The sequence below is a fragment of the Mus musculus genome, chromosome 1 (genome assembly GCF_000001635.26).
Source record: "Mus musculus strain C57BL/6J chromosome 1, GRCm38.p6 C57BL/6J".
In the NCBI taxonomy this organism is placed as follows: Eukaryota; Metazoa; Chordata; class Mammalia; order Rodentia; family Muridae; genus Mus; species Mus musculus.
Window position 1 is genome coordinate 144,167,764 of NC_000067.6, and position 15,120 is coordinate 144,182,883.

Genomic DNA, 15,120 nt, shown 5'->3' on the forward strand with positions numbered 1-15,120 from the left:
AGTGTGAAATTCTACAAGGGGCCTTTCAGAACTTATTTAGTTAATCTAAACAATTCTGAGTATTTTTTATTTTTCCCCCACGAATACTACATATGGTCAGACTTATATGGCAATGTAGCTGTGGTAATTTTGTGGGGAGCAGAAACAGACTGAAAACTGATAGAAGGCACACACTTTGAACATTCCAGGCACAGACTCCCACATTGTCTCCCTAGGATTGCCTCATGTTTTTCTACCACTGTCACACATGCACCCACTCACATAATGAAAACAGAGATTATCTACAAAGCTTATGTGCATATTTTCACATACTGTCTTGTTTATTATGTTTGCAGCTTCTTATTTGATGTGTAGGTACTTAGGAATTGAATTTTGAAGGTCAGATGACATTGGACCTAACAGAATGAACAAAGCTGTCCTTGAAGGGGTTGGCTTGAATGCTTCATTTCAGTTTCTGTTGGTAAGATTCATGAGGTGACTGGAAAGGGATCTTGCTTTCTTACATGAAATAACTTTATTTTCCTATATTGGGATCTCTAATATAATCACCAGCATCCAGCTCCTTCCTGTGTGTCATCCCCGGATGGACCATGTAGAGACTGCCATACCTGGGGATCCACCCCATAATCAGCATCCAAACGCTGACACCATTGCATACACTAGCAAGATTTTATCGAAAGGACCCAGATGTAGCTGTCTCTTGTGAGACTATGCCGGGGCCTAGCAAACACAGAAGTGGATGCTCACAGTCAGCTAATGGATGGATCACAGGGCTCCCAATGGAGGAGCTAGAGAAAGTACCCAAGGAGCTAAAGGGATCTGCAACCCTATAGGTGGAACAACATTATGAACTACTAACCAGTACCCCGGAGCTCTTGACTCTAGCTGCATATGTATCAAAAGATGGCCTAGTTGGCCATCACTGGAAAGAGAGGCCCATTGGACACGCAAACTTTATATGCCCCAGTACAGGGGAACGCCAGGGCCAAAAAGGGGGAGTGGGTGGGTAGGGAAGTGGGGGTGGGTGGGTATGGGGGACTTTTGGTATAGCATTGGAAATGTAAATGAGCTAAATACCTAATAAAAAATTAAAAAAAAAAAAAAGAAAACTGAAGATGCCATCCAGGCCTCCTTGCTGCATGGTAGTCAGCCTGAATGTTGATTCTTTAAGACTGAGCGTCAGCATTAACTGGTTATGAACATAACAAAAGCTTAAAGAAGTTAAGTGATCCAGAACCTGGAACACTATTAGCCCTGTAACAACTCTGATGGTCCTGCCAGCTCCACGGTGACTTTCACATCAGCTTCTAGGCTGAACAGTGCACTGTGCTGAGTGCTCTCAAAAACATTTGCATGAAATGATTTCTGACTCATTTGTCCTTTTCACTCACTAGAACTTCAGAGGAATAAGCTAAAACAGTGCTGTCAATTGATTGAAGCGGGAAGTGGGAGGCGGGTTTCTTGCATACTTTTCTACCTCACAGATTTCCTTGTAGAGGAAAGACTTAAAATCTCCAGTGAGGGGACAAAATACCACTGTGTTGGGAAAAGGTTGTGAAGAGAATGTCTTTGCCTGTGAGATTTATGGGTCTTACAGATGCAGACCATGGTTGGAGAAATTGTCTTATTTGAACTTCATTTTTACCCTTGCTTATTTTCTGTGTCACAGATTTTGTGCGGGCCCATGATGAAGATGATTTCCTCAGATTATTTAAAGGTTATTTTAAGTACTTTTGCCAATCAACCTGAGTTTTCTGATTTGAGTTCTCTGGTTTTGTGCCTTTTCTTTTTCTGGGCAGAAGAGGCAGCAAAAAGCAATCGACATGGGGGCTTTATGAAACTCGGCATTGATGTTTAGAGTCTGAGGGTTGGGGGAATACAATCCTTATGCAGGACTTAACACATCTCTACACCTTAGTTTTGTTATTATCTCTATATCTAACAGAGTTATTTTTTTATTAGATACTTTCTTTATTTATATTTCAAATGTTATTCCCTTTCCTGGTTTCCCCTCCGAAAACCCCCGATCTCTTACCCCCTACCCCTGCTTACAAACCCACTCACTCCTGCTTCCTGGCCCTGGCATTCCCATATACTGGGGCATAGAACCTTCACAGGACCAAGGGCCTCTCCTCCCATTGATGACTGACTAGGCCATCCTCTGCTACATATGAATCTGGAGCAATGAGTCACACCATGTGTTTTCTTTGGTTGGTGATTTAGTCCCAGGGAGCTCTGGGGGTATAAGTTAGTTCATATGTTGTTCCTCTTATGGGGCTGCAATCTCCTTCAGCTCCTTGGGTCCTTCCTTTCTCTAGCTCCTTCATTGGGGACCCTATGCTCAGTCCAATGGATGAATGTGAGCATCCACTTCTGTATTCATCAGGCACTGGCAGAGCCTCCCAGGAGACAGCTATATCAGACTCCCTGACAGAGTTATTTTGATTAATATCATAATTATTATCAGAGTTATTATCATTAATATGAAATGACATTAAGCAGCCTTATAAATATGAATTCTCTCTTCCTCGACTCCTCCTTTCTGTTGAAGATATACAAGGCAGAGAAGAAGAAACCCAAATTCTGATTATAATAAGCCTTAGGGATAATGAATAGAAGACAGTTATTTTCAGTCATTCAGTTATATCTTTCTCCATGGGTATGCATGCATGGTTCACAAACCTTCAACTGGCCACTAGAATTTTGAGCACTGGGATTTATCACCCACCACTACATCTACCTTTCTTCACCAAGCCATAGTTTATGACTTTTTGAGATCGTCCTTAGTTTACTGGGAGGTCAGACAGGTCAAGAGTTCTGATCCACAAGGATGTGTTCAGAACTGAGGCCTTCAGTGTGACCTAGGGTAGTTTAACAGGGCCAATCTACAATCTGTTAATTCTTTGTGATAATCCCAACTGTTGGCTATCCTTTTAGTCACCCTTTACATTTTAATCTACCAGGTCACAGGGAAATTGGAGGAAGGCTGGATCTTTACAATAAAGTGTATCCCAGATCAGGAGGCTTAGGCAGTAAGATCACAAGGCTGGGGATGGCCTGGCCTGTAAGGACAGACACTGTAAAAAGCAAGGAAACAAACAAATAATAAATTTGCCTGCATTCAGAGAAGATCAAGAACTTGATAGGCTTCCATTCCCATCAACCCCAGGAAGGAATGAAGATTTCTGCTGTGTCTTATGAAGGGTTTAATTATGAGAATATGTTACATTAAAAAAATAAACCTTTAATAAAAACACCACAAGACTGTATTGTAAAGAATGTTTGTGCCCCAGTAAGGGGAATGCCAGAGCCAGAAAGCAGGAGTAGGTGGGTTGGAGAGCAGGGCACGGGGAAGGCTATAGGGAACTTTCAGGATAGCATTTGAAATGTAAATGAAGAAAATATTTAATAAAAAAGAACGTTTGTAACATATCTCTAAAGCATTAAAGCTACCAAAATTTCAGGTGTACACTATGAAGTATGGAAATCGTGACACATGATTGCTTCTCTGATGGAGTTTCTCATGTGTAAATGAAAATTTTATTTTCTTAGAAATATATATTTAGAGCAAAATATATTAAAGAAGATATGTACCTATTTATCATGTGACTAAGAATTCTTTTAAGTGGCCATGACATTTAAAAGCTACTTACTTTGAAGGGAGCCTCTTAGATTCATCTCTGCATAGCTTACAAATCCAACAGATATGCCTGCTCATTTTTTCTAAAAAAAAAAAAGTATATAGGTATATAATTTAGTCATATAAAATAATTTCTTGAGAGAGTCAATTTTCAAAGAACATATAAAATCTTAAATCACGAACCATGAATTCTTAAAGCTACTAGACGTTACTGTGGGTCATGAAGAAAAAAAACAGGGGAAATGACTCACTTCATACATATTCCATAAGAATATAAGTCTCAGTGACGATGGAATTCCTCTTTCCCATCTACTCATTAATAACAGTTTCCCCCCCCCTAAATGTAGAACTCTGAGAGCTGTATTTTAATTAGAAGTCACTGACAACTTCTAAAGCTTCCTTTTTGGGACAATTCTTATTTTTAGAGTGCTCCCTAAATATATGAAGGGAAACTTGCCTCTTTGTAATTAGTCAAATTAAATAGCGTAAGCAGCCAAATTAAAAACTCCTTAAGAATGCATTCCGAGAAGAGTAATTGCTACATAAATTTGGGCAGTTTTGGACATTGTAACTTTGAAATTCTGACAGAGTTGACTTAGTCTAGGCTAAGTATATATATATATATATATATATATATATATATATATATATAGCAATGGGTGTCATGGTAGGCTTTTTTAAACTTGGGACTTTGAAAGAAACAGCTAAAAACATGCTAGGGGTAATTGAATCCATGTTTTACATAAAATCTGGAGATAGTTTAGTAACTATCTATCTATCTATCTATCTATCTATCTATCTATCTATATATATATATATACACACACACACCTGACAATGAACTCATCAACTTCTAAAGCTTCCTTCCTTTTTGGGACAATTCTTATTTTTAGAGTGCTCCCTAAATATATGAAGGAAAACTTGCCTCTTTATTTGAAGTTATATGAAGTAAACACAGGATCAATAGTGAGTGTCTATGACTTTATTGCCTCATTCAAAGTGTCTTGAACTCCTGTTCTCTGCCAAGCTTTCAATGGCAGTGAGTGATCTACATAGACCTACCTCACTTCTCCTCTTCCTGTCCTTTTGGGCAAGATAAAAAACATGGGATTTTCTTAGAGGGGCTATATACCTGCAGGAGGAGAACTGAGTCAGGGTTAAGAATAGTCAGTGAAGCCATCTTAGCAGGAGCCAATGGGATATGCTGACATGGAGAATGGAGGTGGGCTTGCTTAGGTAAAGGTTAGGAGGTAAATGGTAGTTGAATGCAGGAAAGGAAGATGCTGCCAGATCTGTTAGAATGCCATTCATGAGCAACGTGGATCAGATTAGGCAGCAACAAGGTGGAGAAAGTAGTAAGATGGAGTGCCAATCCCTTCATCCCCATCTGTTGTGAAAGCTGTTAAAGAATGATACAGCAGGGATACAGAGGCAGGACTCTCTCTCAACTTCTCTATCTTGTATGCTGGTAGTGTGTGCCAGTGAATTTGTTAATGTGACAAGGGTGAATTTGCTAAACAATATCCATGGGTAGAAGACATGAGAGAAGTGGGAAAAGTAATAGAGTAAACATTGTGCAGCTAAATAGATGTGCATGAGGGAACACATGGGAGGAAGGAAGGCTAATGGATTAAGGTTCTTTTTATTTTAAATATTGTAACATATGTAGACAGAAAAGTTTATTATGTAGCTATGTGTATATGCAACTAGAGTTTAGATGACCTTAAATCCCGGCAAAAAAATCATTGCATTTTAAAGTGTGGTTAATAATAATTTACCAAAGTTTTAAGATAGCAAAGCAGTGAAAATAGAAGTCTTTTTTTTTAAATCAGACTAAAGATGATTATAATGAAATAACTTGAGGCTAAGTGAACTGAGACATTGACCGGCTATTTATAATGATGCTTTATATATTCGGCAAAGCTGAACTCTATTGGTGAAGCTGAGTTTCCATGCCTAGTGCCTCTTGTTTATTCTTGAACATTCTCACTGTTAACATAACTGCTCATCCTTGTCTCCTGCAAGGACTCAGGATTTCTTCTTCAATAATTGATTTTGTCTCATTGTCTTTTCAGTCCATCTACTAGAGCCATGTGTACATATTTTCATATTTTTATGATCTCTGTAGCACTAATATATATCTGTTGTAGATTATAATATTCTTAATAGATAATAATGGAATCAGAAAAAAAAACCACAGCAGTCAGTGTGCTGTGGTCACTGAGGTCAGATGCACAGTGGAGGTACTTCCACTAGGCTTTAGGGGTTTCCCAGAGCCCCTTAGAGTGGTATATTCAGATAGCTCAGAGTTCTGAAACTAGAATAATACATGCTTGAATTGAGGCTTTTCTTAGCTGTGTGCCATTGGGCGTATTAATTTACCTCTCAGATGATCTATTTCCTTTTCTCTGAAGTGGAACAATGAAGATTAGAAAAATAGATGCATGCAAAAGGTTTCTGTTCCGGTTTATCTGACCTTTAGCTCCTTGTACTCTGTCACTTAGGAAGTATTTCCCCAGCCCATTTGTAGGCAGGAAGTATGCATACTATCAGACTATAGTCCTTCCTCCTTTTAAAATTTCACCTCAGATGACTACTTTTCCTAATATTGATCATTCTTCTGCATGTGAATATACTCTCTGTAAATCCTGTTTCTTTCCCACCTCCCACCCCACATTTTTTTCTGCTACCTCATTTTCTTTACTGTTTTAGAGATTAGTTCAAAGATGGAGTTGGGTAAGTCAGCTCCAGGTATTTAGAATCCTCCAGGAATACATGTCATACTGAAGGACAGAAACCACACGATTTTGTATGGCCAGAAGTTTAAATGCTAGAGTAGAAAGGTTAGAGAGAACAGTTCCCCAAATTTGTCCTCTTGAAGATAATTGTGCAGGTTGTCTCTTCTATGTAGATGCACAGTACAAAGGGAACCAAGAGAGTGAGATCCATATAGGCACCCTTGCCAAGCTACAGGACCTCAAGAAGCTACAAGAACCCATGTGTGGTTCTAATTTTTCTAATCCCATCAAAGCTCTGTCTAGATCAACTGTACCCTGTGCTCAGTAACATGATTGATATAGAACAATGTTCTGTGCTACAAGCTGTTCATTACTTGGGCAACATTTACAAGATTGCTATATAGCTATAAATATACATACATTAAATGCATATACATGCTATTTAAAGTTCTAACTTATCAACTACTATTTTAAATAATTTCACATATCATTCAATATACATATGTAGCAGGTGTTTCCATATTATTTATGTGTTCCAAGTCAGAATCAGAGATTTTTTAGATTACAGAATATAAGGAAAATACAATTTCATAAAATTACCAATGATTACAATTGCAGAAAATATTTAGATGTATTATACATAGAATACATAGAGCACAGAAAGAATTGTGTTCTAAGATATTCTCTGGCTTTCGTCAAGGTAGGACTTGACGGATATTGTCCTAACATTGCAAGTCTGTTTCCAGGTCTGCCCGGGACCTTCAGCCCTGTTTTGCACATTAAGATTTCTAGAACTAAATGCCCACTCACATGCCTGTGTGCCTTCATATTGTTTGTTATTGGATTCATGAGCGTGCACCATATTTTGCTGGAATGAAGGAGAACACTTTTATATCTCATCATGTTCTCTAGATTAAAATAAAGAGGCAAGTCACAAATATTTAATTTTAAATGAAAAGGTCAGAGCGACCAATTGAGTTCACACGTTCTTCCAACCAAAACACTGGTAAAATGAGAGATAAAGAACATACAAGACTTAAACACGAAGGGGAAGGAAAAGAGTAAAGAAAAAGGAAAAAAATAATGAAATATTTTTAAGTTGTTTTGGAAGCTTGGAAGCAGATGGAGGGTAAAGTTAAAATTCTGAGACCTCTAAAGTGAGAGGAAACACAGACTTTGGAATTTCATTTGACCAAATGAAGAACACATAACTCATAGTTTGTGGACAAAGAATTGCTAAAAGAAGTATTCTCTAAATACCTCTAATTTAAAAATAAAAAGAAATCGCGGCCATTCCACATCTTACAGTCTTTGGTCATTAAATCGTACATCTTCATCATTACTCTCCACCAAAATATGAAATGGCAGGGTCAAGTGGTCTCAAACTTACAGTAGAGGAACTTTAGTTAGTAGTTTTTTAAAAAAAAAGTGAATTCTATTTTTTAAAAGAAGTATAATAAACATTTAAATTAATGTACCCAATTCATAAACTTAAATTGGTTTTATTGGATAAATGCAGCTAAGCACAATGTTAGTTAAATTATATTTTTCAAATTCGAGCACAAATGAAAAATAAAAGGTAACCTCCAGTCCTCCTAGAACTTGAACTCTATTTTGGTAAAAAGGAGAGTTCCCAGGTTAGGACGACCTAAGTTGTTGTGATGTGACAGTGGATTAAACTTACCAGGCTTCAAATCAGCAATGATCCTGTTTTTCTCATGCTGGTACAATGGTGTAGAAACACTCCATTAACCTAAGAAAAAAGTAATGATAAAAATAAGTGGAAGTAGAAAGATGAGTGTGAAAGTACAACATTTTGCAAGGATTTCTATAAGTACTTTACCTTTTTTTTCAACCAATAACTTTTACGTTATTTCATAGATTATTATAAAATACATGAAATAAACTTTATCTGTCTCTTCATTGGTTTTTATTTAACGCTCTTTTGATTGTTTTAATTACATGTTATTTTGCTGATGTTTTTTTCTATACTCTGTTGGTAAAATTAGTGTGTAATTTAATAACTCTATTTTACTTTTCAGAGCTGAGGACTGAACCCAGGGCCTTGTGCTCGCTAGGAAAGTGCTCTGCCACTGAGTTAAATCCCAACCTCACTATTCTAACTCTTTAAGCATAGTATATTTAGGGTAAATATCATTCTTCATACTTTTTCAATATTTTCTTTGGATAACTAATTTTTTTAAAGGAGCACAGTTCATCAATAAGACTACTAATAAATACACCGCTAATAGTATGGCATAAATAGATTCACATGTCCTCCTGCCTTTAAATTAAGTCTTAAAGTATAATAAAGACAAATCTAAAATTTTGTCTTTTAGTCCTGACAGGTAATCAATAAATTCTTTCTGTCCATATTCAAACAAACAACCAAACAACATATCTCCACCCCGTTCTCTTATATTAGTGGGTTGAATGCAGTTTAGAAAAACTTGGACTGATTTTCATGTTGACCAACTCTTTTTTGCAATAGTACAAAAATTCCTGCCCTTAAAAGACAGTAATTTTGTGAAGTTGTCCTTAGGCACAGCATAAGGAAAGAAGACATTATATATGCCACATTTAACAGGGCTTCTGACAGACCTTACCAAAATAAAACCCACTGGAATTAGCAGATTTAATAAACTGATAGAAGCAATCAGTGATTTGAATACTAAATTTTCTGATTTTTATATCTCTATCATACACATAAAAACCACATGAAAAGAACATATTCTAAAATGCAATATATATTCTGCTGTCTTATTTAATTTTTATAGAAAGCAATTCTTAGTTTGAGGTACAGAAAATCTAAGCCAAGAATGAAATATGTATTTACAATTTTGTTTATTTCCTGGAAAAAAAATACCTTACATGCACTGCTACAGCTCAGGTACTGAAGTCAGTACCCATTAGGAATTATATCAAGACAACATTCTTCTATTTTACCAACTCTTCTACTGAATCTCATACTCACAAATATATCCCGTGGAGCAGTCTACCAAACTACATTTTATTTTCTCCTTGTTACGATCCTTTTGAAATCAGGCTCTGAAATTGCACGAGACACCAAGTACTTTATTTTTCCTGGCATAAAAACACGCCACTGTCTGTATAATTACCTTCTATGGCACTCCGGGTCCCTGTGCTATGAAATTCTAGTTTTACAGACACGTATCTATGCAAAGAGAGGTTTTTTGAATATGGAAAGTAGTGCTGTGGCATTGCAATGCCTTGCTGATAAAAGAGGTTTTTATCTAAACTTATCAGAACATCTGACATGTCCAGATGGCTGGAAGCAGCAGCTCTGGAGAATTTTCAACTGTTGTAGTCAAAACTTCTCCTCTGAATAATTAGTTTTTCCAGCTTTTGTCAATGTGCAGCCTAAAGGAAAATCCCTTAAAAAAAAAAAAGACCTGAATACAAATGAACTACCATTGCAAACACTATTATCAAGTCATGGGAACTATTGACAGCAACCTGTTCATAATAGTCAATTGATTAAAGACCTGAAACAAACTAAGGGCTCTCTCTTTATTTTTTGGCTCAACCTTGTAGCTCTTTCTGCTGTTCCTTTGAGCCAGTATTTTGACTGTTATTGTTTGTTGACCTGATTGTTATTTAGTCAGTTGACATGCCTGCTAAACTTTGAACTGAACACCACACTTCAGACATGATCTACTAAATACAAACTGTAGGGAGATGTTTAATGCCCTTGTCTTATGCCTAGTATTTGAGTGTGTGTGTGTTTGTGTGTGTGTGTGAACTCTCAGAACTCTCTCATAGAAATGCTGGCATAAAATAAGAAAATAGCAAGAAGGAACAGGATGTCATTGAGCACTTCTTGAAATATTTAGGAACCTGTATCTCACCACACTTCTTGCTCCATTATCCCTTTTTGTTTTCTTGCACTCTGTGGTTACTCCAAATTTATACTCAAATCTAAAGATTTTGAGAGATGATCCACAAATAAGACATATTTGTCTTTCTGGATCTGAGTTACTCACTCAGTATAATAGTTTCCAGTTCTGCCCATTTACCTGCATCTCGTATTTCCAGCTTCTCTTTAGAGTTGAATAGAATTACATTGTCTGTGTGTCCAGATTTTATTATTAATTCATCAATTCAAGGACATTGAGATTATTTCCATTGTTCCACTTATTATAGCGATTGTTCACAAAGTGATCACTGACAAATGACACTGAAGAATGACATATAACTTCGTGTGTCCCATATCTTACTAGCATCTTACCTCTCTACCCAGGGCTAGGTGTTTCAGTGTTACATAGAGCCATGGGTTCCCTTGAGACTCTCAAGAGCACTCTGAGACTGTCAATAGCTGAATTTACTCAACCTTGGCAGAGGGGTTTTCCAGCCTTCCTCCTTGCCATCTTGTTTATTTAATATGTTAATTTTGTAAGGCTTCATGTAAGGCCTTCTGACCTCACTCTTGGTCCCATTTTTCTGCCCCAGTACATTTTAACGGATTCTGCGAGCACTATAAGCTCTTAGACACTAGAGAAGTCTTAGTGAACTATACCCAGCAGGCAGCTGTTGCTGTCGTTTGGAGGGAGATTGCTATCTGCTGCTTTCGTGAACTCTGGGTCCTTGCTTCTTAGCCTTCTATTAATCTTGGCTCCTTCTGCTGAATTTCTTTCCAGTGTCTTATCTCCCAGAACAACTACTGCTTGTCTACATTGACACACTGCCCAGATGACCAGAAATGTGGCCCAAACAATTGCCACTGAAAGTCTGGACCCAGGACAGTACAGACCTGTTTCTCGAGTTGTCCGGTCTGCTTTGTTGATAAACAGACGTGTAACTTATTTTGGCTTTTGACTTGTATAAATATCAAGTATAGTGGCAACAATAGTTAGATTATTGGGTATTCAACAATTCAACACTGTTAACTACACAAAAGGCATACAGACAGCATGCAAGCTAACAGCCAGCTTTATCTGTATTAAAGGTGCCTTTAATTATAACCATTATCATACCATTCCATAAAGATCAGTCACCAACTCCAGTCATTCTTAATTTCTCCTGAAGCTGCTACAAATCTGTTCTCTTGGCTTTCCTCTGGAGTCAGCAGTTATACTGTTGGCCTTCGGACCTATAGCCCGGAATTGCAAAGAATGATGGTAGTACTTAATTACCACATTCTCTAGAGCATGCAGTAGAGCACCCAGTCCTAACTGATTAGTTAGGATCTCACTGTTCTCTCAGATGTGGTAGCGACAAAGACTTCCTTTGAGAGGTAGAGTACTTTGAGGACTGGGTCATGGATGCACCCTTATGGAGATTACTTGCATCGGCTTAGCTAGGGAGATAGGCATTACCATGGTAGCTCTGTTTTTCTGCTTTTTATTTTTATGTTTGCAGTAGAGTTTCTGGACCACATGGGAAGGGTAGGTTTCAATTATAAATTCAGAAGATCACAGAGTTGCGTCTTTGACATCAATATTGGCCAGTTAGTTTCCTATTTTTCTCTGTCTTTCTTTCACTAAATGCAGAGCAGTTTAAGGACTTTTAAAAAATGAAAATAAAAATTCTCTCTCCTCTCACCAATCTTGGTGATATGTACATGTGAGTGCAAATGCCCGTGGATGCCAGAAGAGGGCAGTAGATACTCTGGAGCTTTCATGACAATGGGTGGGAGCCGCCAGATGTAGGTTCTGAGAACTGAACTTTGGTTCTCTGCTGGAGCAGTGTGTGCAGAGCTATCTCTCCGGCCTAGTTTAAGAATCTTACATATGTATGTATGTATGTATGTATGTATGTATGTATGTATGTTTATTGCAATCTATCTATCTATCTATTTATTTATCATGCTTTGATATTTTACTTGCATATGTGAGAGTATCAGATACCCTGTAATTGAAAGCTACAGACTGTTGTGAGATGCTATGTAGGTACTGGGAATTGAATGAGGCTCCTCTGAAAGAGCAGCCAGTGCTTTTAACCTTTGAGACATCTCGTCAGCCCCCTAGTTCAAGGATATTAAAGTCAGCTTTTTCCATACTTAGGTCAAATTCTGCGGATTGCAAGGAATTATTTTTATTAATATACTTTGACATGATCTTTTACTATACTGGCTTTGAATATTATGGCTTAAATGAAACTGTAGCCTCAACTTCTACAGTAGAGGGAGCATGAGATTACATTACTGGGCCTAGGGGCGTACAAAAAGATTCTTAAAATGTGGGTTTCTAGTCACTGAGATTATCAAATACTGGACTCATCTGTATTTTAAATCTAGGTTACCATTTTGGATTAGGAGTGCTGATTCTTAGGGTATTTCCTTTTCGCAAATTTCACTATACATTTAACAGATGTTTACTATTTTGTGTGGGTATGTGGTGTGCATATGTGTATGTGTGTTCATATGCATGTGGGCACAAGAACATGTATGTGTGCAGTACATTTTACATATATGTAAAATTGCATATTTTTGTATGTTTGTATAAAATACAATATATTTTTACATATATGTAAAAATGTGTGCAGTACACTTTACATATCTGTACATGTGTAGGCCAGAGGTTGACATTGGTTGCCCTTCTTTGTCATACTTCACCTTACATACTGAGGCAGAATTTCTCATTTGAACACAGAGCTCTTGATTCAGTTACTTTATTTAGCCACCTTGCTCTGGGGATCTTGTTTTTGCCTCTTTCATGCTAGGATTACAGTTACATCACCATGCCCCCTGACATTTACATTAGGACCCAAACTCAGGTCCTCACGCTCACTGAACATGTGTTTTATCTTGAGTCATCTCCTAGCCCTTACTTTTTTCCCCCTAGTATTTTAGGTGTTTGGTAGTCAGATGTCACAAGATATGCTAAGCCTTCTAAACTCTGGCTTTCACTATATGCACTAATGTTCTATATGTACTTTTAAATAAAACCAAAGGCTGTGAAGTATAAAGGATAGTGGAGCGTCAGCACTTCCTGCGTGTCACAGGTGAAAGTAGCACTCTATGCTTCTTCAAGTGAGGAATGTCCTGAGTATGTAGGGCTCAGTTATGTATAGCTAGAAGCTTAGGCCTATTGACTTTCACATCACCTAATCAATTCAGTGTCCCTTCTGTACATTATTAACATCTTACCTTTTAATGGGCAATGTAGAACAAGGCTGCAAAACACATGCTACATTTTCTGGTTTTTTTTTTTTTTGTTTGTTTGTTTGTTTGTTTGTTTTTTGTTTTTGTAGGTCACTATTTAAGAGTCTACTGACTTAAACTTGAAAGAAATTCACCCTCAGTGCAAAGAAAAGTGGTGATGGGCACCCAATCCTTTCTAGGAATCCCAGATGGTGTCCAATCACTCAGGGAGGTGGAGAGCAAAAAGTAAGTCTTTGGGGGAATGTAATTGGAGAAGGAATCTCCCACTTCTGATGAATGTGATGTGTCAGTGCACATGTGGAGATGATGAGACTGGTATAGTCAAGTCACAATAACCATTTCAACGATGAATAAGTGCATTTCTACTCTACAGGTTTCACCTATGATAAGTGATAAAAGCATCCTTTGTAGCTCATTTTACTTATATAAAAACTTAGGAGTGAGGTTTGAGAAGGATTATGTATCTATATTTCTTCCCCTCCTAAAGGATATTCTTGCTTTTATGCTCCAATCTTTCATGCCCAGTAATTAGTATAGTCTTTATGATGCACATTTGGAAATACTAAACTTTGTAAGTATAATTTACACAAATAATATATTTTCATAACGCATGCAAATTTGAACAACGGAGTTCTTGCAACTATCAAATAAGGAAACACAATGAAACACAAAGCCAATGTTTGTCTGAAAATAACAGACTGAAATTCTATCTTGAAACCTCTGGAGGGACATGATGGGCAAACAAAAAATCAGATAAACAACTTTAGTACTTAGAAAAGGCAAGAAATAACAACAAAAAACATTCTAGTCCTCAAAACTTGAGAGACTTACTTGGAATTTACACTAAAATTTACACGATTTTCCCTCTAGTTTGAATAGCTGGGGACTTGCCCCTTAGCAACTCTAAAGCTAAAGCTAACCATCAAGTAAATGTTTTTTTTTTCTTTTTTTTTAAGTATAATTTTCTAGTAAAAATGTAGTCTTACAACATTTTTATGTGGAGGAAAAACCATTTTGCCCAGATAAAATTATATCCAAAGAAAAATGAATACTGAGTGCTATGTGAGTAGACATGATCCTGGATGCCCTGGGGCCAACTAAGACATTCCAAATGCACAGTGTGGCCAGGGCAGATGCAAGAGTTACTGTTACAGATGAAGCTGAGGAGAAGAGCAGAGCGAATATAGAGTGAGAGAACTGAGACATAAAAAAAGGATGATTTTGATTTAAAAAGTAAAAACATCTACCTTTTCTAGACACATTCAAAAATTCTACAGAAAGCAATTTGTAACAAGAGATATAATTAGTTTAACTTTATTAAAAATTTCCATCCGTCTATGGAAGTTTAGAACCCCCCACCTCTTTTTTTTTCAGGTAGGTGGACAGTTACCCCAGTTTACCCCCAAGTGAGTGGGCAGAAGGCAAATAGAAATGAAAATTCATAAAAGTTATCTGCTTTCATTGCATCTTTGTGAAACTGGTTTCTGGAGGTGACTATTACAACAATGAAAGTATTTTTATACTTAAATATTGGTTGTACAAACAAGAAACAGGAGACGATATTTCAGAAACAGCTTTCCTAACCCTATTAAAGTAGAATTTTTTCTCCTTAAAATTTA

The 15,120-nt window shown here is 37.1% G+C and overlaps 1 protein-coding gene across 2 annotated transcripts in view; it reads right to left on the reverse strand.

The window, feature by feature from the left end:
* The window catches only part of Rgs13 (regulator of G-protein signaling 13), a 39,987-nt gene extending 30,378 nt beyond the window's left edge, over window positions 1-9,609 (reverse strand). The window contains exons 1-3 of one of the 2 annotated variants that reach the window (XM_006529613.2): window positions 9,353-9,512; window positions 8,063-8,131; window positions 3,654-3,723 (exon numbers count right to left, since the gene is read on the reverse strand). In XM_006529613.2, coding sequence (XP_006529676.1) covers window positions 3,654-3,718 — 65 coding nt within the window. In that variant the 5' untranslated portion in view covers window positions 3,719-3,723; window positions 8,063-8,131; window positions 9,353-9,512. Of the gene's footprint in view, window positions 1-3,653; window positions 3,724-8,062; window positions 8,132-9,352 lie in introns of both variants that reach the window. The other variant, NM_153171.4, reaches the window with a different exon arrangement.
* Window positions 9,610-15,120: the final 5,511 nt, after the last annotated feature.